The 24,747-nt window shown below is 48.0% G+C and overlaps 2 protein-coding genes across 5 annotated transcripts in view; one reads left to right on the top strand and one right to left on the bottom strand.

The window, feature by feature from the left end:
- Positions 1-2,114, top strand: part of lmbr1 (limb development membrane protein 1) — a 39,487-nt gene extending 37,373 nt beyond the window's left edge. For 3 of the 4 annotated variants that reach the window (XR_014029682.1, XR_014029683.1, XR_014029684.1), the window contains exon 19: positions 1,673-2,107. The gene's annotated coding sequence lies outside the window, so the exon portion shown is untranslated. Of the gene's footprint in view, positions 1-1,672 lie in introns of all 4 variants that reach the window. The other variant, XM_081359259.1, reaches the window with a different exon arrangement.
- Positions 1,948-23,635, bottom strand: rnf32 (ring finger protein 32). The gene is made up of 8 exons (XM_081359260.1): positions 23,497-23,635; positions 22,095-22,359; positions 21,869-22,011; positions 6,333-6,365; positions 6,088-6,212; positions 5,872-5,980; positions 4,289-4,462; positions 1,948-2,468 (listed from the first exon to the last, which is right to left on the bottom strand). The coding sequence occupies exons 1-8, from the start codon at positions 23,503-23,505 to the stop codon at positions 2,253-2,255; spliced, it is 1,074 nt and encodes a 357-aa protein (XP_081215386.1). The 5' UTR covers positions 23,506-23,635; the 3' UTR covers positions 1,948-2,252.
- Between the last annotated feature and the right edge of the window lie 1,112 nt (positions 23,636-24,747).

The following is a 24,747-nucleotide window of genomic DNA, read 5'->3' as shown; positions in this document are numbered from 1 at the left end:
GCAGTGATGTACTAGAATTACAGTGAGGAAAATAAGTATTTGAACACCCTGCTATTTTGCAAGTTCTCCCACTTAGAAATCATGGAGGGGTCTGAAATTGTCATCGTAGGTGCATGTCCACTGTGAGAGACATAATCTAAAAAACAAAACCAGAAATCACAATGTATGATTTTTTAACTATTTATTTGTATGATACAGCTGCAAATAAGTATTTGAACACCTGAGAAAATCAATGTTAATATTTGGTACAGTAGCCTTTGTTTGCAATTACAGAGGTCAAACGTTTCCTGTAGTTTTTCACCAGGTTTGCACACACTGCAGGAGGGATTTTGGCCCACTCCTCCACATAGATCTTCTCTAGATCAGTCAGGTTTCTGGGCTGTCGCTGAGAAACACGGAGTTTGAGCTCCCTCCAAAGATTCTCTATTGGGTTTAGGTCTGGAGACTGGCTAGGCCACGCCAGAACCTTGATATGCTTCTTACAGAGCCACTCCTTGGTTATCCTGGCTGTGTGCTTCGGGTCATTGTCATGTTGGAAGACCCAGCCTCGACCCATCTTCAATGCTCTAACTGAGGTTGTTCCCCAAAATCTCGTGATACATGGCCCCGGTCATCCTCTCCTTAATAAAGTGCAGTCGCCCTGTCCCATGTGCAGAAAAACACCCCCAAAGCATGATGCTACCACCCCCATGCTTCACAGTAGGGATGGTGTTCTTGGGATGGTACTCATCATTCTTCTTCCTCCAAACACGTTTAGTGGAATTATGACCAAAAAGTTTTATTTTGGTCTCATCTGACCACATGACTTTCTCCCATGACTCCTCTGGATCATCCAAATGGTCATTGGCAAACTTAAGACGGGCCTTGACATGTGCTGGTTTAAGCAGGGGAACCTTCCGTGCCATGTATGATTTCAAACCATGACGTCTTAGTGTATTACCAACGGTAACCTTGGAAACGGTGGTCCCAGCTCTTTTCAGGTCACTGACCAGCTCCTCCCGTGTAGTTCTGGGCTGATTTCTCACCTTTCTTAGGATCATTGAGACCCCACGAGGTGAGATCTTGCATGGAGCCCCAGTCCGAGGGAGATTGACAGTCATGTTTAGCTTCTTCCATTTTCTAATGATTGCTCCAACAGTGGACCTTTTTTCACCAAGCTGCTTGGCAATTTCCCCATAGCCCTTTCCAGCCTTGTGGAGGTGTACAATTTTGTCTCTAGTGTCTTTGGACAGCTCTTTGGTCTTGGCCATGTTAGTAGTTGGATTCTTACTGATTGTATGGGGTGGACAGGTGTCTTTATGCAGCTAACAACCTCAAACAGGTGCATCTAATTTAGGATAATAAATGGAGTGGAGGTGGACATTTTAAAGGCAGACTAACAGGTCTTTGAGGGTCAGCATTCTAGCTGATAGACAGGTGTTCAAATACTTATTTGCAGCTGTATCATACAAATAAATAATTAAAAAATCATATATTGTGATTTCTGGATTTTTTTTTTTAGATTATGTCTCTCACAGTGGACATGCACCTACGATGACAATTTCAGACCCCTCCATGATTTCCAAGTGGGAGAACTTGCAAAATAGCAGGGTGTTCAAATACTTATTTTCCTCACTGTAACTGTGAAAGAAAACGAAGCCTATTCATTCCATACTCTGTTTTTCTGCTTCAGTTGTTCATCTCTCTTTCCAATCCTCAATCCCATCGTCTGTACGACATTGTTGAGCTACTAAACTACACACTACGTCAAGGATGCTGTGGTATTTTTGGTTCATCAATCTGTCAAACTCTGAGAGACAGCGTTTCACTAGACAGTGGCCTGTCTACACACCAAAACAACTTGTTTGTTCATCATAGGTTAAATGTCTGTGGTGTGCAATGTCTGGTCTCATTTGAATTCTCATTTTCAGCTCTAAGGGAAAGATTAATTCTTTTCTGTTTCTGTTTCTGCCTGTTGATTCTTTTACATGTGTGAATGTATTTTCAGAATGTTCTTTTTCCCGTTAGTGTTTAATTGCATATGTTTGTGAAGCAAAATGTTCAGATTATCTTTAGGTTACTTTGTATTTAATTTCAGTTTTACAATAAAGTTTGTGGTTTTTGACACAATTTTTATTTTATTTAAATTTTTTTGGACTGTATCATAATGTAGAACCACAAATTCACATTTTAACTGATGTAGGAGAAGTTTAATTAGTCTCTTTAAGTAAATACACTGGAACATCAAGACTACGTAATAAATATAGTGAGCTTCAATTCAAAACAAGCATTTTAGCGTAGTGTGACCGGCAGAGAGGACATTTGGGTTTCACCTCCTGGCAGAAAAGCTCATAGGCCTGCAGACAGGGTTTGTGGAAGAGATGGGAACAGGACAATAATAGGACGTTTCTGTCTTCCTTCGATGAGCCGTTGTGTGAGCTCAAGCGGTTCAGGCAAATGGGGCAGTCCTGAACGCCTCGCTGGACAGCCTAGTGGAACCAAGAAAAATAATCATTTGTAGTGTCAATTTTTAGGAGATTGTGTAATTCAAAAAAGTAATTTCAGTATCAGGAAAGAGCTTCCCAGTGGAAAACATTATCAGTGAGTAATCAGACTAAGTATGTGAGAACAAACAGTAATGCTGCCTGCTAATGATTCATGTGAGAATTACAGTGATAATGCTTAAAATGCATATATACCCATCCAGTTGCTTTCAAGAAGGTGCTAAAATGTCAACGACATCATATATATCATCCAGTATCCATTTGCAAATTTAACCAATTGTCTAATAGGATCGAAAATTAATTGTCCACTACCCATAAAATGTGTTATCAGGGACAATTCTTGACGTTTAAGAGACTATAACCATTCAAAATGCATGATGATTTATGCTGGTAAGAAACCACTGTGACACTGACACCAGCAATTAGTAGGTGCAACTGAATCGGTTGCTATTCAGATTCAAAGATGATCAGAATTGCTGCTATGCATCTATTGATCAAATGCCCTTTGACCTATATCCATTTACATATTTTTTTTTTATTCCCAACTGAAAATTCAAACTGACTATCACTTGCTGCTCAATTATTATCAATCACTAATGGTACTCAATTATTAATAATGGATCTTAATATTTTCAATGTTGAACGCAGTTTTTGCTGCTTAACATTTTGAATGGAATTGTATCACGGTTTCCAAATTATTATAAAACTATTTTCAACATTGAAATGTTTCTTGAGCAGCAAATTGACTGATTTCTGAAGGAGCACGTGACTCTGAAGACTGGAGTGATGATGCTGAGAATTCAGCTTTATCACACACAAAAAAATACAATTTAAAATCTATTCAAATAGAAAAAAATTATTTAAAATTGAAATAATATCTCACAGTATTACTGTTTTTACTGTATTATTGAAATGCAGCCTTGGTGAGCTGAAAGAGACTTCTTTCAAAGAAACACAGAAATCGTTTGACCGGTAGTTTAATGTTATTTGGTATTTAATTATCAAACTATATTCTTCTATTATTCCCTTGAGTTAACAAGCGAATCATTTGCTTTCTAGGCCTCTGAAATGTCACAGTTCCGTGAGAGTGCTTTCCTGTTACATTATCAGGGGAAAATGATTAGCAGATTTATGACCGCTGTGTGCTGCTCGTATCACAGTTGAGATTCAGTTGAGTCTAACAGAAGGTAGGTGTGCAGCCATAATCATTAACTGACTGTCAGTTTCCTTTATTCAGCGAAGGCCAATTGCTTTGCACAAGAACGTTTCATAATTGTTCGTTCTGTTTGCCTGGGTGGGAATGGGTTGGTTCTGACTTGAACTCTGCTAACTCTAGGTTTGAGTCTCAAGTTATCTCCCGACCTCTCATCCAGACGATAAAAAATGAGCATTTTCTTTTTTAGTGGATCACCGCCATTGGCTGCCTCAACACAATAACAATGAGACCCACTGAAATGCCAAATCTTTTCTTCAGCTCGCATGTAATGAAAGGCTAGGCGTGCATTATCCACACAGCTTGTGTTTTTTAGTAAACACAGTGGATTATTTCTGCTCATTCATTAGCAAGGTAAACAATCATCTCATGGAGGGTTTGATACTGTTGAATTGGAACATCTGTGCTGCCAGTGCGGCTCGAGCGTTTTGGGACAGGTGGCGGCATGTCGGGCTAAGGGCAGGACCGAGGAGCGACTGCAGAGTGGGATTAGAGGCATTGACGAGCTGCTCTTTTATAAAGGTACTCTGGTATTTCAGTCTCCGTCTGCATGTGTAGGTGTAGGTGAAGGAGCAGCGGCATTATTCCTAACCTTCTCTTGAGCTTCCAGCCAGTCTTTATCCTCCATTTCAGAAACACTCGTGTACTTGTTGTCGAAGCAGCGCAGGATGTCGTGGCTCATGGCCACCGATCGATCGATATCGTTCAGGAATGCTTCCACGTCTGTGCTGCATGACTGCACCAAGCTGTCGTTCATCTCCTGAAACTGATTAAGGAAACAAATGACACGAAAATGGGTTTTGGTCAGACTTGACAAGGCAAACTGATGTTCCATCATAACATAAATCAATTCTGAATCTTACACTGACAATGAAAGGATGTTAACAGCCAGATCAATAGCAGTATGAATGGATGTATGAAGGAAACTTTTGGACAATCCCAGAAATTGACCTGCAAGATTAAGCATGCACAGGTACACACACACACACACATCCTGTGGCGGCTATTGCACCGAATGACATCAGTGGTTTCTTTAGAGCTGTATTTGATCAGTAATTAAACAGACGTTAAGCGTTCCACAGAGTTCAAACGTAGACCTTCCTAAAGAAGGACAAACAACACTTGGCAATGTGAACTCTGCCTCTTCACATTCAGGGAAAAGAGAGGGCAGGTACAATCAATCTTAATGTCACCAATTTAACTTTCTAATATGTTGACTTAGTGAGGTACCTGAAGAAAAAAAGAGCGACTTGTTGATTGAAAACCTATCTAAAAGCAAAGTGATAAGCATACTACATTCTTTCTCTCTTTTGTTCCATATTGTTTAGCTGGTTAACCGCTTCCTGGTGTGCCAAAGGTCTAGAGAAACTCAGACAAGCACTAGAAATATACTATTAACTCATTCACAAGTATCATGCCAAAAATAATACATCCACATAATATTTTGCCAATGTTATATCATGGCACTAGCAACACCAAGATTATGGGTCTGATTCCTAGGGAATACAAAAAACTACTGAGATAGCATTTGGATATTAGCCTAGTTGTTCAGCAATCACAACTGAACGCTACTAGTAGCAGACAAATGTAAAAAAAGAGAAAATATTCAAATAGATTTGGCATCCCACAAAGGTATACAATACTGTCACGGGTTACAGAATCGGAACACTCTGTTCCTCAAAGCAGTTTCAGAATATGGCTTGTATTGCTTGGACTCTGTAATCCTGCTGTCAGCTCCAGAGCCGTAACCAAGACTTGACAGTTGCTGCCTCACTAGATGGCAACCTTTGCTTTCCCTGGGCTGTGGGATAATAAGGGGGCTGCAAGAATAGACGTCTGTGTCAGTGAGGTCCCTGACCAAGAGCCTCTAACCACTTTCACCTGCTATCAGTATCCTGCACTCTGAAGGGTCAAAGGGTGCATGAAACCGCCACGGAAAATTACAGGAAAAGACTTCTTTTTTAAACTGTTCACAAATCTTGTAGAAAATTAATTCTTTTCATTTGGATTTTCATTTTGCAGAATAAGCAATAACAAATTACAAAATTACAGACGAACAAGAAAAGTGTAAATATATGAATACAATAATCGAATTAATCAACTTAAAAAACGCTATTGAATAGAAGAGTGTCAAAGTGTCAATCAGCAATGTCAAAATATCTCAATTAGTGTTACCTTTTTTTCAAAGAATCTTCGTCTCAATTTTTGGTCTTTCGGGGGTACGTGCTTCCTTATGTTGCTGTACCATTTGCGAACGTGGTAGCCACGCCAGAAAGCCTGTATTCTGAGATTTTTGAAACACAAGAAAACAGTTACAAGTTCATTTAAGAGACCTGGGAGCTATTTAGATGAATGTAGATTGTCAAACCTCATGAACTTCTACATCTTTACCTGAGAGCACACTTTTCTCGATAGAGCCGAGCACCATCATAGATCACCCTTGTCTCATACTGCTCCTTCCTGCACATCGGGCAGCTCTTCCTGCCTGAGAACTTCTCAAAAGACTTCAGACACACCTGAAATTAGTGGCACAAATGGGCTAATCACCAAATCACCATCGCTCAGAGTGATTCCCATAAGGTGTTATTAAAGCTCCATGACAATTCATGATGTTGGAAGGATCTGTGGTGACTTACTTTGTGAAATATATGGGAACAGGATAGTAGGACCTATACAAACATCACAAGAAAAATCATTAAACATGCTGTCCTGACTATGTTAAGGAGCGACTCTATAAAATCATCTAGTATAATGTTTTCCCAAATGTAGCATGTGTTGTACATTGTTCACTGGTATATCTATACCTATTAAACTCTGCCATAAAACAGTGCTTTAATGTACTGTGAGAATGTAGAAGGCTGAAAAGAGTTCTCAATAAATACTGCATGATAATGAACTGAACAAGGTGGCAAGGTTATTCTGGAATGGTAAGCCACCAGAAACGCCAGCTAGGAGCATATATAAAGTGCAGTGAATATATGCAATGACTGTGGGTGGCAACTGGGAACATTAACAAAGCCCTAGAAGTTTCATTGCATAGAAGAGCAATAGAAAGTGGGCATACACTTCTTATACAAGATGTAATAACAGAAGAAAACATAGGATTTCATTTGTAAAAAGTAAAGGATTTCTTTGTAAATAATTACAAACAATGCAATTATATTGCAATCTAATAACTTGTTTGCAGTATAAATATTGTTTTTTAAGGATTTTATTACATTTATATATTTATATTATGTGTTATATTATACATTTACAAATTACAGATATAAGGTATCGAAAATACAAGTTTCAACTTATTTAATAATATATATTTTAGAATGGCTATTATTGTTCAATAATTAATATTCTCTATTATAATGTTGACATACTTGGTATTGAGAAACTGTCTGATCAACTACTTCAGTGCAGGTTACGTTGTTATGCCAGTAGGTGGCAGCAAGGGACTTTAAGAGTGAGTTAAACCATTCATTAAAAAAACACTGATTCATTCTGGAACAAAGCAAGGTTGTAAACCAGGATATTATTTTAACTTTGAACAACACCTTATAAGGCGCAACTGACAAGCAAAGTGGCTCCGGGTGAAGCTGAATCTGACGCTTCACTTCATAGAGATACAGTATTGTCCAGCGCTGTCCCAGTCATGGGAAATCCCCTTAAAGGTATAGTTCACCCAAAAATGAAATTTCTGTCAGTAATTACTCACCCTCATGTTGTTCCAACCCCGTAAGACCTTCGTTCATCTTCGGAACACAAATTAAGATATTTTTGATTAAATCTGAGCGCTGTCTCACTCCTCCATAGACTTCTAAGGGACTGAAACTTGCTGGCCCAGAAAAGTTATTAAAGAGATCGTTAATATAGTCCAAGTGACCACAGTGGCTTAATCTTAAGTTTATCAAGCGATGAGAATACTTTTTGCGCGCTAAAAACAAATAAAAATAGCGACTTTATTCCACTATTCATTTCCTTCTCTCTGGGCCTCGAGTGAGTTAACGTAGTGTTTTTGCGCAGCGCGTCACACACATGACCAGCGTCGGTCAATACTGAGCCTACGTGGTGACGTGCAACACTGACGCGCTGCGCAAAAACACTACGTTAACTCTCGAGAGAAGGAAATGAATAGTGGAATAAAGTCGTTATTTTTGTTTGTTTTTAGCACGCAAAAAGTATTCTCGTCGCTTGATAAACTTAAGATTAAGCCACTGTAGTCACTTGGACTATATTAACGATCTCTTTAATAACTTTTCTGGGCCAGCAAGTTTCAGTCCCTTAGAAGTCTATGGAGGAGTGAGACAGCGCTCAGATTTAATCAAAAATATCTTAATTTGTGTTCCAAAGATGAACGAAGGTCTTACGGGGTTGGAACAACATGAGGGTGAGTAATTACTGACAGAATTTTCATTTTTGGGTGAACTATCCCTTAAACCATTGAAAGGATACTATGACAAAGATATCGCTTTCCTTGATCAACCTAATTTTTTTTCACATGAATTTATGATTGACCTGAAGAATGAAAGCTGTATCATATACTTGGAAATATATGAGCAATATCATGCTCATAGCCATGCGAAATGTCTCTTTATCTATACAACATATAGATAAGAGACATTTAGCATAAGCAGTGCTAATTTTGCGTGAAAAGATTGTTTTTGTGGGGTTTTTTTTAAATCAATTTCAGGTTTCAAAGTTTTTTTCAGGGCTTAAATTTCAAAAGGTCAAATTCAAGTACTTCAAGCACCTTGTACGAACCCTGACAAATGTAATACTTCAGAACTTTATATTTCATATCATATTAATATTTCTCAAATCAACTATTTTCAATACTCATGTTAGTGCTGATCTACTTAAGTCTCTTCTCACCTTATTGTATTTGTATCTTATTAGTTTTCATCCCTACAACAGAAATGAGGCTGTGCTAATAATAATTGTTTTGAGGAATACATAATTCAAATTAATATAATAAATACTATAAAATAATATTCTAATATTTAATATGAACTATATATTAATATAGTAAATATTATTTCTTCCTAATTAATGAGGCTAGTGATTACAGTTTATAAAGTTATAATTATAGATATTTTTCTTACAAAAACACATCGCTTCGCTTCAGAAGGCCTTTATTAACCCCCTGGAGCCGTATGGATTACTTTTATGATGGATGGATGGATCCGCTTTTTTGGGCTTTAAAACAAAGTACCATTCACTCCCATTATAAAGCTTGGAAGAGCCAGGATATTTTTTAATATAACTTCGAATGTGTTTGGCTGAAAGAAGAAAGTCATATACAACTAGAATGGCTTTAGGGTCAGTAAATTATAGGATCATTTTAATTTTTTGGGTGTGTAACCCTGGTAAAATAAGTTTTACAAATACTATTTATGTGTATGCTGCTTGAATAGAATGATATGATTATTCATACATGTGAAATTCTACATAAAAATACATCTATCTATAAATTACAGAAACGTCTGTCTGTCAGTCTGTGTGTCTGTCTGTTATTCGCATATCTCTTGAACCGTTAGTCTGATGGATTTCAAACTTGACAGGTGTCTCGCTACGGGCACGAGTAAGTGCAGTTCACAAACTGTTTGCTCAAGTGTAGCGTTTTTTCTGAGTTCACCGTGTAGCCTGCTCCCTCAATCGTCGCGCTTATTCATTTGTGGATGTTAACTGAATCTGTAAGTCAGCTACGCTGTTTACTTCTGAATATTATATCTATCTATAAATTACAGGAACGTCTTTCTGTCTGGCTGCGTGTGTGTGTGTGTGTGTTTATGTGTGTGTCTGTTATTCGCATATCTCTCGAACCGTTAGTCCGATGGATTTCAAACTTGACAGGTGTTGCTACGGCCACGAGTAAGTGCAGTGCCAAGTTTGGCGTTGTTCGGATTAGAAATGCAAAAGATATTGTTAAAGATATTGGTAAAAAAAGCACACATTGGCTTTTGCCACTCTAGCCGCTGGCCACTCCCCCTCTCACACTGACACTGAGTGAGCACAGCACTGGACCAGAGGCCACTCCCCCTCTCACACTGACACTGAGTGAGCACAGCACAGGACCAGAGGCCACTCCCCCTCTCATACTGACTCTGAGTGAGCACAGCACTGGACCAGAGGCCACTCCCCCTCTCACACACTGAGTGAGCACAGCGCAGGGCCAGAGGCCACTCCCCCTCTCACACTGACACTGAGTGAGCACAGTGCAGGACCAGAGGCCACTCCCCCTCTCCACAATGCACACTGAGTGAGCACAGCGCCACTCACCCTCTCACACTGACACTGAGTAAGCACAGCGCAGGACCAGAGGCCACTCCCCCTCTCACACTGACACTGAGTGAGCACAGCGCAGGACCAGAGGCCACTCCCCCTCTCCAAAATGCACACTGAGTGAGCACAGCGCAGGACCAGAGGCCACTCCCCCTCTCACACTGACACTGAGTGAGCACAGCACAGGACCAGAGGCCAATCCCCCTCTCCACACAGCACACTGAGTGAACACAGCGCAGGACCAGAGGCCACTTCCCCTCACACACTGAGTGAGCACAGCACTGGACCAGAGGCCACTCCCCCTCTCACACTGACACTGAGTGAGCACAGCACAGGACCAGAGGCCACTCCCCCTCTCACACTGACTCTGAGTGAGCACAGCACTGGACCAGAGAACACTCCCCCTCTCCACACAGCACACTGAGTGAACACAGCGCAGGGCCAGAGCCCACTCCCCCTCTCACACTGACACTGAGTGAGCACAGCGCAGGACCAGAGGCCACTCCCCCTCTCCACACTGCACACTGAGTGAGCACAGCACAGGACCAGAGTCCACTCCCCCTCTCACACTGACACTGAGTGAGCACAGCACAGGACCAGAGGCCACTCCCCCTCTCACACTGACTCTGAGTGAGCAAAGCACTGGACCAGAGGCCACTCCCCCTCTCACACTGCACACTGAGTGAACACAGTGCAGGACCAGAGGCCACTCCCCCTCTCACACTGACACTGAGTGAGCACAGCGCAGGACCAGAGGCCACTCCCCCTCTCACACTGACAATGAGTGAGCACAGCACAGGACCAGAGGCCACTCCCCCTCTCACACTGACACTGAGTGAGCACAGCGCAGGACCAGAGGCCACTCCCCCTCTCACACTGACAATGGTTGAGCACAGCACAGGACCAGAGGCCACTCCCCCTCTCACACTGACACTGAGTGAGCACAGCGCAGGACCAGAGGCCACTCCCCCTCTCACACTGACACTGAGTGAACACAGCGCAGGGCCAGAGCCCACTCCCCCTCTCACACTGACACTGAGTGAGCACAGCGCAGGACCAGAGGCCACTCCCCCTCTCCACACTCCACACTGAGTGAGCACAGCACAGGACCAGAGTCCACTCCCCCTCTCACACTGACACTGAGTGAGCACAGCACAGGACCAGAGGCCACTCCCCCTCTCACACTGACTCTGAGTGAGCAAAGCACTGGACCAGAGGCCACTCCCCCTCTCACACTGCACACTGAGTGAACACAGTGCAGGACCAGAGGCCACTCCCCCTCTCACACTGACACTGAGTGAGCACAGCACAGGACCAGAGGCCACTCCCCCTCTCACACTGACACTGAGTGAGCACAGCGCAGGAACAGAGGCCACTCCCCCGCTCACACTGACACTGAGTGAGCACAGCGCAGGACCAGAGGCCACTCCCCCTCTCACACTGACACTGAGTGAGCACAGCACAGGACCAGAGGCCACTCCCCCTCTCACACTGACTCTGAGTGAGCACAGCACTGGACCAGAGGCCACTCCCCCTCTCCACACAGCACACTGAGTGAACACAGCACAGGACCAGAGGCCACTCCCCCTCTCACACTGACACTGAGTGAGCACAGCACAGGACCAGAGGCCACTCCCCCTCTCCACACTGACTCTGAGTGAGCACAGCACTGGACCAGAGGCCACTCCCCCTCTCCACAATGCACACTGAGTGAGCACAGCACTGGACCAGAGGCCACTCCCCCTCTCCACACTGCACACTGAGTGAACACAGTGCAGGACCAAAGGCCACTCCCCCTCTCACACTGACACTGAGTGAGCACAGCGCAGGACCAGAGGCCACTCCCCCTCTCACACTGCACACTGACTGAGCAAGCGCAGGACCAGAGGCCACTCCCCCTCTCCACACTGACACTGAGTGAGCACAGCACAGGACCAGAGGCCACTCCTCCTCTCACACTGACACTGAGTGAGCACAGCGCAGGACCAGAGGCCACTCCCCTTCTCCACACTGCACACTGACTGAGCAAGCGCAGGACCAGAGGCCACTCCCCCTCTCCACACTGCACACTGAGTGAGCACAGCACAGAACCAGAGGCCACTCCCCCTCTCACACTGAACACTGACTGAGCAAGCGCAGGACCAGAGGCCACTCCCCCTCTCACACTAATACTGAGTGAGCACAGCACAAGACCAGAGGCCACTCCCCCTCTCACACTGACTCTGAGTGAGCACAGCACAGGACCAGAGGCCACTCCCCCTCTCACACTGCACACTGACTGAGCAAGCGCAGGACCAGAGGCCACTCCCCCTCTCCACACTGCACACTGAGTGAGCACAGCACAGGACCAGAGGCCACTCCCCCTCTCACACTGACACTGAGTGAGCAAGCGCAGGACCAGAGGCCACTCCCCCTCTCCACACTGCACACTGAGTGAGCACAGCACAGGACCAGAGGCCACTCCCCCTCTCACACTGACACTGAGTGAGCACAGCGCAGGACCAGAAGCCACTCCCCCTCTCACACTGACTCTGAGTGAGCACAGCACTGGACCAGAGGCCACTCCCCCTCTCACACTGACACTGAGTGAGCACAGCACAGGACCAGAGGCCACTCCCCCTCTCACACACTGAGTGAGCACAGCGCAGGGCCAGAGGCCACTCCCCCTCTCACACTGACAGTGAGTGAGCACAGCGCAGGACCAGAGGCCACTCCCCCTCTCACACTGACACTGAGTGAGCACAGCGCAGGACCAGAGGCCACTCCCCCTCTCCACAATGCACACTGAGTGAGCACAGCACTGGACCAGAGGCCACTCCCCCTCTCCACACTGCACACTGAGTGAACACAGTGCAGGACCAAAGGCCACTCCCCCTCTCACACTGACACTGAGTGAGCACAGCGCAGGACCAGAGGCCACTCCCCCTCTCACACTGCACACTGACTGAGCAAGCGCAGGACCAGAGGCCACTCCCCCTCTCCACACTGACACTGAGTGAGCACAGCACAGGACCAGAGGCCACTCCCCCTCTCACACTGACACTGAGTGAGCACAGCGCTGGACCAGAGGCCACTCCCCCTCTCCACACTGCACACTGACTGAGCAAGCGCAGGACCAGAGGCCACTCCCCCTCTCCATACTGCACACTGAGTGAGCACAGCACAGAACCAGAGGCCACTCCCCCTCTCACACTCATACAGAGTGAGCACAGCACAGGACCAGAGGCCACTCCCCCTCTCACACTGACTCTGAGTGAGCACAGCACAGGACCAGAGGCCACTCCCCCTCTCACACTGCACACTGACTGAGCAAGCGCAGGACCAGAGGCCACTCCCCCTTTCCACACTGCACACTGAGTGAGCACAGCACAGGACCAGAAGCCACTCCCCCTCTCACACTGACACTGAGTGAGCACAGCACAGGACCAGAGGCCATTCCCCCTTTCACACTCACACTGAGTGAGCACAGCGCAGGACCAGAGGCCACTCCCCCTCTCACACTCACACTGAGTGAGCACAGCGCAGGACCAGAGGCCACTCCCCCTCTCCACACTGCACACTGAGTGAGCACAGCACAGGACCAGAGGCCACTCCCCCTCTCACACTCACACTGAGTGAGCACAGCGCAGGACCAGAGGCCACTCCCCCTCTCCACACTGCACACTGAGTGAGCACAGCACAGGACCAGTGGCCACTCCCCCTCTCACACTGCACACTGACTGAGCAAGCGCAGGACCAGAGGCCACTCCCCCTCTCACACTCATACTGAGTGAGCACAGCACAGGACCAGAGGCCACTCCCCCTCTCACACTGACTCTGAGTGAGCACAGCACAGGACCAGAGGCCACTCCCCCTCTCACACTGCACACTGACTGAGCAAGCGCAGGACCAGAGGCCACTCCCCCTCTCCACACTGCACACTGAGTGAGCACAGCACAGGACCAGAGGCCACTCCCCCTCTCACACTGACACTGAGTGAGCACAGCACAGGACCAGAGGCCACTCCCCCTTTCACACTCACACTGAGTGAGCACAGCGCAGGACCAGAGGCCACTCCCCCTCTCACACTCATACTGAGTGAGCAAAGCGCAGGACCAGAGGCCACTCCCCCTCTCACACTGACACTGAGTGAGCACAGCACAGGCCTAGAGGCCACTCCCCCTCTCACACTGACTCTGAGTGAGCACAGCACTGGACCAGAGGCCACTCCCCCTCTCACACTGACACTGAGTGAGCACAGCGCAGGACCAGAGGCCACTCCCCCTCTCACACTGACTCTGAGTGAGCACAGCACTGGACCAGAGGCCACTCCCCCTCTCCATACTGCACACTGAGTGAGCACAGCACAGAACCAGAGGCCACTCCCCCTCTCACACTCATACAGAGTGAGCACAGCACAGGACCAGAGGCCACTCCCCCTCTCACACTGACTCTGAGTGAGCACAGCACAGGACCAGAGGCCACTCTCCCTCTCACACTGCACACTGACTGAGCAAGCGCAGGACCAGAGGCCACTCCCCCTTTCCACACTGCACACTGAGTGAGCACAGCACAGGACCAGAAGCCACTCCCCCTCTCACACTGACACTGAGTGAGCACAGCACAGGACCAGAGGCCATTCACCCTTTCACACTCACACTGAGTGAGCACAGCGCAGGACCAGAGGCCACTCCCCCTCTCACACTCACACTGAGTGAGAACAGCGCAGGACCAGAGGCCACTCCCCCTCTCCACACTGCACACTGAGTGAGCACTCCCCCTCTCACACTGACTCTGAGTGAGCACAGCGCAGGACCAGAGGCCACTCCCCCTCTCACACTGACTCTGAGTGAGCACAGCACTGGACCAGAGGCCACTCCCCCTCTCACACTGACTCTGAGTGAGCACAGCACAGGACCAGAGGCCACTCCCCCTCTCACACTCATACAGAGTGAGCACAGCACAGGACCAGAGGCCACTCCCCCTCTCACACTGACTCTGAGTGAGCACAGCACAGGACCAGAGGCCACTCTCCCTCTCACACTGCACACTGACTGAGCAAGCGCAGGACCAGAGGCCACTCCCCCTTTCCACACTGCACACTGAGTGAGCACAGCGCAGGACCAGAGGCCACTCCCCCTCTCACACTGACTCTGAGTGAGCACAGCACTGGACCAGAGGCCACTCCCCCTCTCCATACTGCACACTGAGTGAGCACAGCACAGAACCAGAGGCCACTCCCCCTCTCACACTCATACAGAGTGAGCACAGCACAGGACCAGAGGCCACTCCCCCTCTCACACTGACTCTGAGTGAGCACAGCACAGGACCAGAGGCCACTCTCCCTCTCACACTGCACACTGACTGAGCAAGCGCAGGACCAGAGGCCACTCCCCCTCTCACACTGACTCTGATTGAGCACAGCACTGGACCAGAGGCCACTCCCCCTCTCACACTGACTCTGAGTGAGCACAGCACAGGACCAGAGGCCACTCCCCCTCTCACACTTACTCTGAGTGAGCACAGCACAGGACCAGAGGCCACTCCCCCTCTCACACTCACACTGAGTGAGCACAGCGCAGGACCAGAGGCCACTCCCCCTCTCACACTGCACACTGACTGAGCAAGCGCAGGACCAGAGGCCACTCCCCCTCTCCACACTGACACTAAGTGAGCACAGCACAGGACCAGAGGCCACTCCCCCTCTCCACACTGCACACTGAGTGAGCACAGCGCAGGACCAGAGGCCACTCCCCCTCTCACACTGACTCTGAGTGAGCACAGCACTGGACCAGAGGCCACTCCCCCTCTCACACTGACTCTGAGTGAGCACAGCGCAGGACCAGAGGCCACTCCCCCTCTCACATTGACTCTGAGTGAGCACAGCACTGGACCAGAGGCCACTCCCCCTCTCACACTGACTCTGAGTGAGCACAGCGCAGGACCAGAGGCCACTCCCCCTCTCACACTGACACTGAGTGAGCACAGCAGAGGACCAGAGGCCACTCCCCCTCTCCACACTGCACACTGAGTGAGCACAGCGCAGGACCAGAGGCCACTCCCCCTCTCACACTGACTCTGAGTGAGCACAGCACAGGACCAGAGGCCACTCCCCCTCTCACACTGACTCTGAGTGAGCACAGCGCAGGACCAGAGGCCACTCCCCCTCTCACACTGACACTGAGTGAGCACAGCACAGGACCAGAGGCCACTCCCCCTCTCACACTGACACTGAGTGAGCACAGCACAGGACCAGAGGCCACTCCCCCTCTCCACACTGCACACTGAGTGAGCACAGCGCAGGACCAGAGGCCACTCCCCCTCTCACACTTACTCTGAGTGAGCACAGCACAGGACCAGAGGCCACTCCCCCTCTCACACTGACTCTGAGTGAGCACAGCGCAGGACCAGAGGCCACTCCCCCTCTCACACTGACACTGAGTGAGCACAGCACAGGACCAGAGGCCACTCCCCCTCTCACATTGACACTGAGTGAGCACAGCACAGGACCAGAGGCCACTCCCCCTCTCACACTGACTCTGAGTGAGCACAGCACTGGACCAGAGGCCACTCCCCCTCTCCATACTGCACACTGAGTGAGCACAGCACAGAACCAGAGGCCACTCCCCCTCTCACACTCATACAGAGTGAGCACAGCACAGGACCAGAGGCCACTCCCCCTCTCACACTGACTCTGAGTGAGCACAGCACAGGACCAGAGGCCACTCTCCCTCTCACACTGCACACTGACTGAGCAAGCGCAGGACCAGAGGCCACTCCCCCTTTCCACACTGCACACTGAGTGAGCACAGCACAGGACCAGAAGCCACTCCCCCTCTCACACTGACACTGAGTGAGCACAGCACAGGACCAGAGGCCATTCACCCTTTCACACTCACACTGAGTGAGCACAGCGCAGGACCAGAGGCCACTCCCCCTCTCACACTCACACTGAGTGAGAACAGCGCAGGACCAGAGGCCACTCCCCCTCTCACACTGCACACTGACTGAGCAAGCGCAGGACCAGAGGCCACTCCCCCTCTCCACACTGCACACTGAGTGAGCACTCCCCCTCTCACACTGACTCTGAGTGAGCACAGCGCAGGACCAGAGGCCACTCCCCCTCTCACACTGACTCTGAGTGAGCACAGCACTGGACCAGAGGCCACTCCCCCTCTCACACTGACTCTGAGTGAGCACAGCACAGGACCAGAGGCCACTCCCCCTCTCACACTCATACAGAGTGAGCACAGCACAGGACCAGAGGCCACTCCCCCTCTCACACTGACTCTGAGTGAGCACAGCACAGGACCAGAGGCCACTCTCCCTCTCACACTGCACACTGACTGAGCAAGCGCAGGACCAGAGGCCACTCCCCCTTTCCACACTGCACACTGAGTGAGCACAGCGCAGGACCAGAGGCCACTCCCCCTCTCACACTGACTCTGAGTGAGCACAGCACTGGACCAGAGGCCACTCCCCCTCTCCATACTGCACACTGAGTGAGCACAGCACAGAACCAGAGGCCACTCCCCCTCTCACACTCATACAGAGTGAGCACAGCACAGGACCAGAGGCCACTCCCCCTCTCACACTGACTCTGAGTGAGCACAGCACAGGACCAGAGGCCACTCTCCCTCTCACACTGCACACTGACTGAGCAAGCGCAGGACCAGAGGCCACTCCCCCTCTCACACTGACTCTGATTGAGCACAGCACTGGACCAGAGGCCACTCCCCCTCTCACACTGACTCTGAGTGAGCACAGCACAGGACCAGAGGCCACTCCCCCTCTCACACTTACTCTGAGTGAGCACAGCACAGGACCAGAGGCCACTCCCCCTCTCACACTCACACTGAGTGAGCACAGCGCAGGACCAGAGGCCACTCCCCCTCTCACACTGCACACTGACTGAGCAAGCGCAGGACCAGAGGCCACTCCCCCTCTCCACACTGACACTAAGTGAGCACAGCACAGGACCAGAGGCCACTCCCCCTCTCCACACTGCACACTGAGTGAGCACAGCGCAGGACCAGAGGCCACTCCCCCTCTCACACTGACTCTGAGTGAGCACAGCACTGGACCAGAGGCCACTCCCCCTCTCACACTGACTCTGAGTGAGCACAGCGCAGGACCAGAGGCCACTCCCCCTCTCACACTGACACTGAGTGAGCACAGCAGAGGACCAGAGGCCACTCCCCCTCTCCACACTGCACACTGAGTGAGCACAGCGCAGGACCAGAGGCCACTCCCCCTCTCACACTGACTCTGAGTGAGCACAGCACAGGACCAGAGGCCACTCCCCCTCTCACACTGACTCTGAGTGAGCACAGCGCAGGACCAGAGGCCACTCCCCCTCTCACACTGACACTGAGTGAGCACAGCACAGGACCAGAGGCCACTCCCCCTCTCACACTTACACTGAGTGAGCACAGCACAGGACCAGAGGCCACTCCCCCTCTCCACACTGCACACTGAGTGAGCACAGCGCAGGACCAGAGGCCACTCCCCCTCTCACACTTACTCTGAGTGAGCACAGCACAGGACCAGAGGCCACTCCCCCTCTCACACTGACTCTGAGTGAGCACAGCGCAGGACCAGAGGCCACTCCCCCTCTCACACTGACACTGAGTGAGCACAGCACAGGACCAGAGGCCACTCCCCCTCTCACATTGACACTGAGTGAGCACAGCACAGGACCAGAGGCCACTCCCCCTCTCACACTGACTCTGAGTGAGCACAGCGCAGGACCAGAGGCCACTCCCCCGCTCACACTGACTCTGAGTGAGCACAGCACTGGACCAGAGGCCACTCCCCCTCTCACACTGACTCTGAGTGAGCACAGCGCAGGACCAGAGGCCACTCCCCCTCTCACACTGACACTGAGTGAGCACAGCACAGGACCAGAGGCCACTCCCCTCTCCACACTGCACACTGAGTGAGCACAGCGCAGGACCAGAGGCCACTCCCCCTCTCACACTGACTCTGAGTGAGCACAGCACAGGACCAGAGGCCACTCCCCCTCTCACACTGACTCTGAGTGAGCAAAGCACAGGACAGAGGCCACTCCCCCTCTCACACTAACTCTGAGTGAGCACAGCACAGGACCAGAGGCCACTCCCCCTCTCACACTTACTCTGAGTGAGCACAGCACAGGACCAGAGGCCACTCCCCCTCTCACACTGACTCTGAGTGAGCACAGCGCAGGACCAGAGGCCACTCCCCCTCTCACACTGACACTGAGTGAGCACAGCACAGGACCAGAGGCCACTCCCCCTCTCACACTGACACTGAGTGAGCACAGCGCAGGACCAGAGGCCACTCCCCCTCTCACACTGACTCTGAGTGAGCACAGCGCAGGACCAGAGGCCACTCCCCCTCTCACACTGACTCTGAGTGAGCACAGCGCAGGACCAGAGGCCACTCCCCCTCTCACACTGACTCTGAGTGAGCACAGCACTGGACCAGAGGCCACTCCCCCTCTCACACTGACTCTGAGTGAGCACAGCGCAGGACCAGAGGCCACTCCCCCTCTCACACTGACTCTGAGTGAGCACAGCACTGGACCAGAGGCCACTCCCCCTCTCACACTGACTCTGAGTGAGCACAGCGCAGGACCAGAGGCCACTCCCCCTCTCACACTGACACTGAGTGAGCACAGCACAGGACCAGAGGCCACTCCCCCTCTCCACACTGCACACTGAGTGAGCACAGCACAGGACCAGAGGCCACTCCCCCTCTCACACTGACTCTGAGTGAGCACAGCACAGGACCAGAGGCCACTCCCCCTCTCACACTGACTCTGAGTGAGCACAGCACAGGACCAGAGGCCACTCCCCCTTTCACACTTACTCTGAGTGAGCACAGCACAGGACCAGAGGCCACTCCCCCGGTCACACTGACTCTGAGTGAGCACAGCGCAGGACCAGAGGCCACTCCCCCTCTCACACTGACTCTGAGTGAGCACAGCACAGGACCAGAGGTCACTCCCCCTCTCACACTGACTCTGAGTGAGCAAAGCACAGGACAGAGGCCACTCCCCCTCTCACACTAACTCTGAGTGAGCACAGCACAGGACCAGAGGCCACTCCCCCTCTCACACTTACTCTGAGTGAGCACAGCACAGGACCAGAGGCCACTCCCCCTCTCACACTGACTCTGAGTGAGCACAGCGCAGGACCAGAGGCCACTCCCCCTCTCACACTGACACTGAGTGAGCACAGCACAGGACCAGGGGCCACTCCCTCTCTCACACTGACACTGAGTGAGCACAGCGCAGGACCAGAGGCCACTCCCCCTCTCACACTGACTCTGAGTGAGCACAGCACAGGACCAGAGGCCACTCCCCCTCTCACACTGACTCTGAGTGAGCACAGCGCAGGACCAGAGGCCACTCCCCCTCTCACACTGACTCTGAGTGAGCACAGCACTGGACCAGAGGCCACTCCCCCTCTCACACTGACTCTGAGTGAGCACAGCGCAGGACCAGAGGCCACTCCCCCTCTCACACTGACACTGAGTGAGCACAGCACAGGACCAGAGGCCACTCCCCCTCTCACACTGACTCTGAGTGAGCACAGCACAGGACCAGAGGCCACTCCCCCTCTCACACTGACTCTGAGTGAGCACAGCACAGGACCTGAGGCCACTCCCCCTTTCACACTTACTCTGAGTGAGCACAGCACAGGACCAGAGGCCACTCCCCCTCTCACACTGACTCTGAGTGAGCACAGCGCAGGACCAGAGGCCACTCCCCCTCTCCACAATGCACACTGAGTGAGCAACAGCGCAGGACCAGAGACAGAGAGGGTCGAAGAAAGCAGCGGAGCTTAAGTAGCATTTTCTCTGAGTTCACTGTGTAGCCTGCTCCCTGAATCGTCACGCTTATTCATTTGTGGATGTTAACTGAATCTGTAAGTCAGCTACACTGTTTATTTCTGAATATTATATTTTATTCTGGTGCGCTTAACGTCATCGCTACTGTGTACTAGTAGCCTATGCTATTCACCAACTAAACATATCCTATTCAATGCGTTCACAGTCTCTTTCACGGACATCATTTGTAGTAGCCTAAGCCTATTCACAAACTGTTTGCTCAAGCATAGCGTTTTCTCTGAGTTCACTGTGTAGCCTGCTCCCTCAAACGTGTAGTTCAATTTTCCATATTTATTGTATGTCATTATGTCAGTATCAGTATTTGCTTTCTACCATGCACAAATAAAAATGTCTCTTAACTTTTGCTGTGTAATTGTATAACAATAAGCACTCAAACACACTGAACCAACAATTACTAAAAACACACACAAAAACTGATTTTGCACAGGCACTTTGCACTAGTAGCCTACAGTAAGTCATAATTTCAGTCTTCCACATATTCTTTAGCGTATAGAAACACATAAATTTGAATAATCAGCATTGGACACCACAAGACTAAACTGCATCTTATTTGTATTTGGAAGTAGCCTACATTTTGTGAATCAGAGGTTGTTCTCTCTCTGTAATCTTTAACGTCTTCGATACAGATTCCCGAGTGCATGAGTTCAGCCAAAAGTCATTCTCACAAAAGGCTGACATTTAAATGGATATATAACAACACATATAGATAGCAATGATGATATCAATTCATTAAATGCTAAAATTCTTTGGTTGTATTGTGCTGACATATTAAGATTTGATAAAATTTAGTTTGGACTCCCCCACTAATAATCATGTAGGCTAAATGGCATATATTTGGCTTTAAAATGTATACCAAAAGGCAACGACTTTGGGGCACTATTAATTTTGTACCTATAATAACCGTGGAACTTAATCAAATGTAAATATATTTATATTTTGCCTTCTGGAAGTTGCATTCAAATTCCACTTGGCTCAAATCTAAGGTGGCATGTGAATGTGCATGATGCCTCTGAGGGGCAGTTACCTGTGGTTGTAGACGAAACTCCTCCCTGCATATCACACAGGGTAGGGTTGAGTCTCCCTCCTGGATGGACCTGGCTTTGACCTCTGCCCACTCCTCTGCTGTTAGTCTTCTTGAGGGAGCTGCCACCAGACCCATCCTCTGGGCTGCATCATCATCAACAACTGCATATTAGTCACTGTGAGCTTTCAGCAAAATTTCAGAATGAAGCACCATGATCACAGCCTACCAAGAGTCAGAGGTGGAGGGGAATGATCCAGCACATACTCTCTCTCTTGTCCTGGTGTCCACTCAGGATATCTGACTCTCTGCCTTGTGTTGTGGTCTTTGTGCCTCCTACTAAAATGTGCAGCTCCATAGCCAGCAGGACATGAAGTGTCTGATAAGGGGAGGTTATGGGGAATGTTTTGAATAGGAAAGCTTCGTGTGATATGGTCCTGTAGTGCTACAGCTGCTAGAGTCAGTCTCCTGCTCTCTGCTTTACAGCCAGATCCCTAAGGAACATTGAGCTGTCAAACTCAGTTAAGAAGGCAGATAATAAAATATCAGTCCATTTCTCACATTTAAGAGCCCTAGTAAATCCACAGTACTATAATGAAATATTTGTGAATTATACAGTAGACTTCCATCAAAATAGAAACATGCTTCTTTATAGATCAGTAGTCTAAACTGGTTTACCTGCTCTTTACAATTATTATACAATTATATTACATTGGATATAATGTGGATTATTGTGAATAATAAAGGGCTCTTAAATATGTGAGAAATGGTCTGATACTTATCTGTCTTTTGCCTTTGACGAGTGATCAATGAATAACAATGCTAATGATAGACCAATTATCTGTGTTTTTTTTTTTTTACTTGGCCATTAGGGTTAGGGTCTATAGGAAAACCAAGAAACATTACCAGCTTGAGAACTTATTATAATCCAGTGCTTTCATTCCAGGTCAAACAAACCTTTAAACTTAAACTGTGTGTTCAAGAGCTGCGCTTAAGTCTGTGATATTTAACGTTATATGGAGAGTCTGGGAATTTGAGACTGTCTTACTGCAAGATCCTATTTTATGAGAAGATTGCATGTTGTTAAATTGAACGTTGCGTCATAAACGAGTGATTTATGAGTACCATAACAATGGTAGATTATATTAATATGATGGTGATGATAATGATTACATGATTTGATGAACAGGACAAAATTCTTTAAAGCTGAAAATATTTTTATAGTCACCAGCCTCATAAAAAGGTCACGATTGTAGCATTTTGAGCCACTATTATGCAGTTTAACTTACTTTACAGCGTCCATTTATCTTACACCTGCGTCTGCGTCTCACAGAGATATGAACACAAAGATTAGCCTACAAAGAGTTTACAAGAATTTGCTAATGTCGGTGATATGGCGTACAATTGTTTAACCATGGCAACTGATACAACTGACGGAATCAGAACAGTAACCATAACATCTAGCAAAAGCTCGTCGACTAGCGGGAAAAACAAGACAAACGTTCTCTTAAATTATGAGGCGCAAAATAAGCAGCGACGCATTTTGATAACCTTACAAGTCACCCTTTCATACTAGCTTAAGAACGCAGAGAGGATCCTCAAAAAGAGTAAAGAAAAGAAAAGCACCTCACCCGCGGCATTGCTGTCCACAGAAACACTGTTTACTTGGTCGCTATGCGACGAAGTTCCATTCAACACAGTGTGTGTGACGTTCCCACGAACTCATCTCATTTTCCTGATTGTCCTGATTGAGCCTACCTGATTACGAACGATGAATTGAATAGTGGAAATGCTTTTAAAATGCACAAATACGTTTTTAAAAACATTTACTACCTGAGGTCTGAATGTTCATTTTTCATTTGCACTCATTAATAGCCTAATTATTTGGCTAAAGAAATTTAGAAACAACAATGTCAAGTGTATGGTGTTTGTTAAAAGCATTATATAGAGAATGTATAATAAGAGTGCAGAACATTTATTCTTTTGTTAGCCCATCATCAACCTAAGCACACGCTCATGTCCAGAAAAAAATCATAAAAAATAAAAAAAACTGTAATTTCAACATTCACACTCCTCATCTTTATACTGGGAAAAACTTAAACCAGAGCATGGCCAGCATGATTTTTTTCTCAGATTCATCCATGATTTATTTGTTTATTTATTAGAGTCAGAACATTTCTTGACAGGTGACTGCGTGATTGAGATGACCAATTAAATTAGATGCAGGCCAGGGTTGCACTGGTTTGGAGGGAAAAACATACATGGCCAGTGTATGCAGGTATAATGTATAGGCCTACCTTGAATGAAGGTTGCTTTGGATAACTTGTTACAGTTTTTCTGCCCTTATTTTCTATTCGAAGAAGATTTTTTTTTTTTTAGGTCGACACATTACTTTACTATGTTTTACCATGAAGCAAATTTTTTGAGATATCAGCAAGCTCAAATTTGGAACACAACTTATTTAGATTTATGGCTTTGATTTTTTTTTTTTTTTTTTTTTTTTTTTTTTTTTTGCTGTTTTAGAGTAAAACGTGTTTTTGAAAATACATAGACTATTTCATATAAAAATTGAAAATAGTATTTTTGTGCATTTTTCATTACAATAAACATAATATTATGTAACTTAAGTTCACTTTTTTTTTCACTTCAGCAATAATTTGCCAAGTGTCGTCTTTGAAAAAGAGATCAAACTTAAGACTGCTCTAAAGCATTCCAGATTTACTTAACAAAATTAAATTTGCTCAAAAATACAGCGTAAATGTAATTTAGTACCATAAAATGAAAAAATACAAAATATTAAATAAAAAACATTATCTAAAATATAGTAAAAAATCTGTCATTTTTGACCCCCAAGAGAGGGTTAACTTTAAATGAAGAAGGTC

Source organism: Scardinius erythrophthalmus (genome assembly GCF_964197995.2).
Source record: "Scardinius erythrophthalmus genome assembly, chromosome: 2".
Classification (NCBI taxonomy): domain Eukaryota; kingdom Metazoa; phylum Chordata; class Actinopteri; order Cypriniformes; family Leuciscidae; genus Scardinius; species Scardinius erythrophthalmus.
The sequence above is the reverse complement of the archived record's forward strand: the minus strand, read 5'-3'. Positions and strand labels throughout refer to the sequence as shown.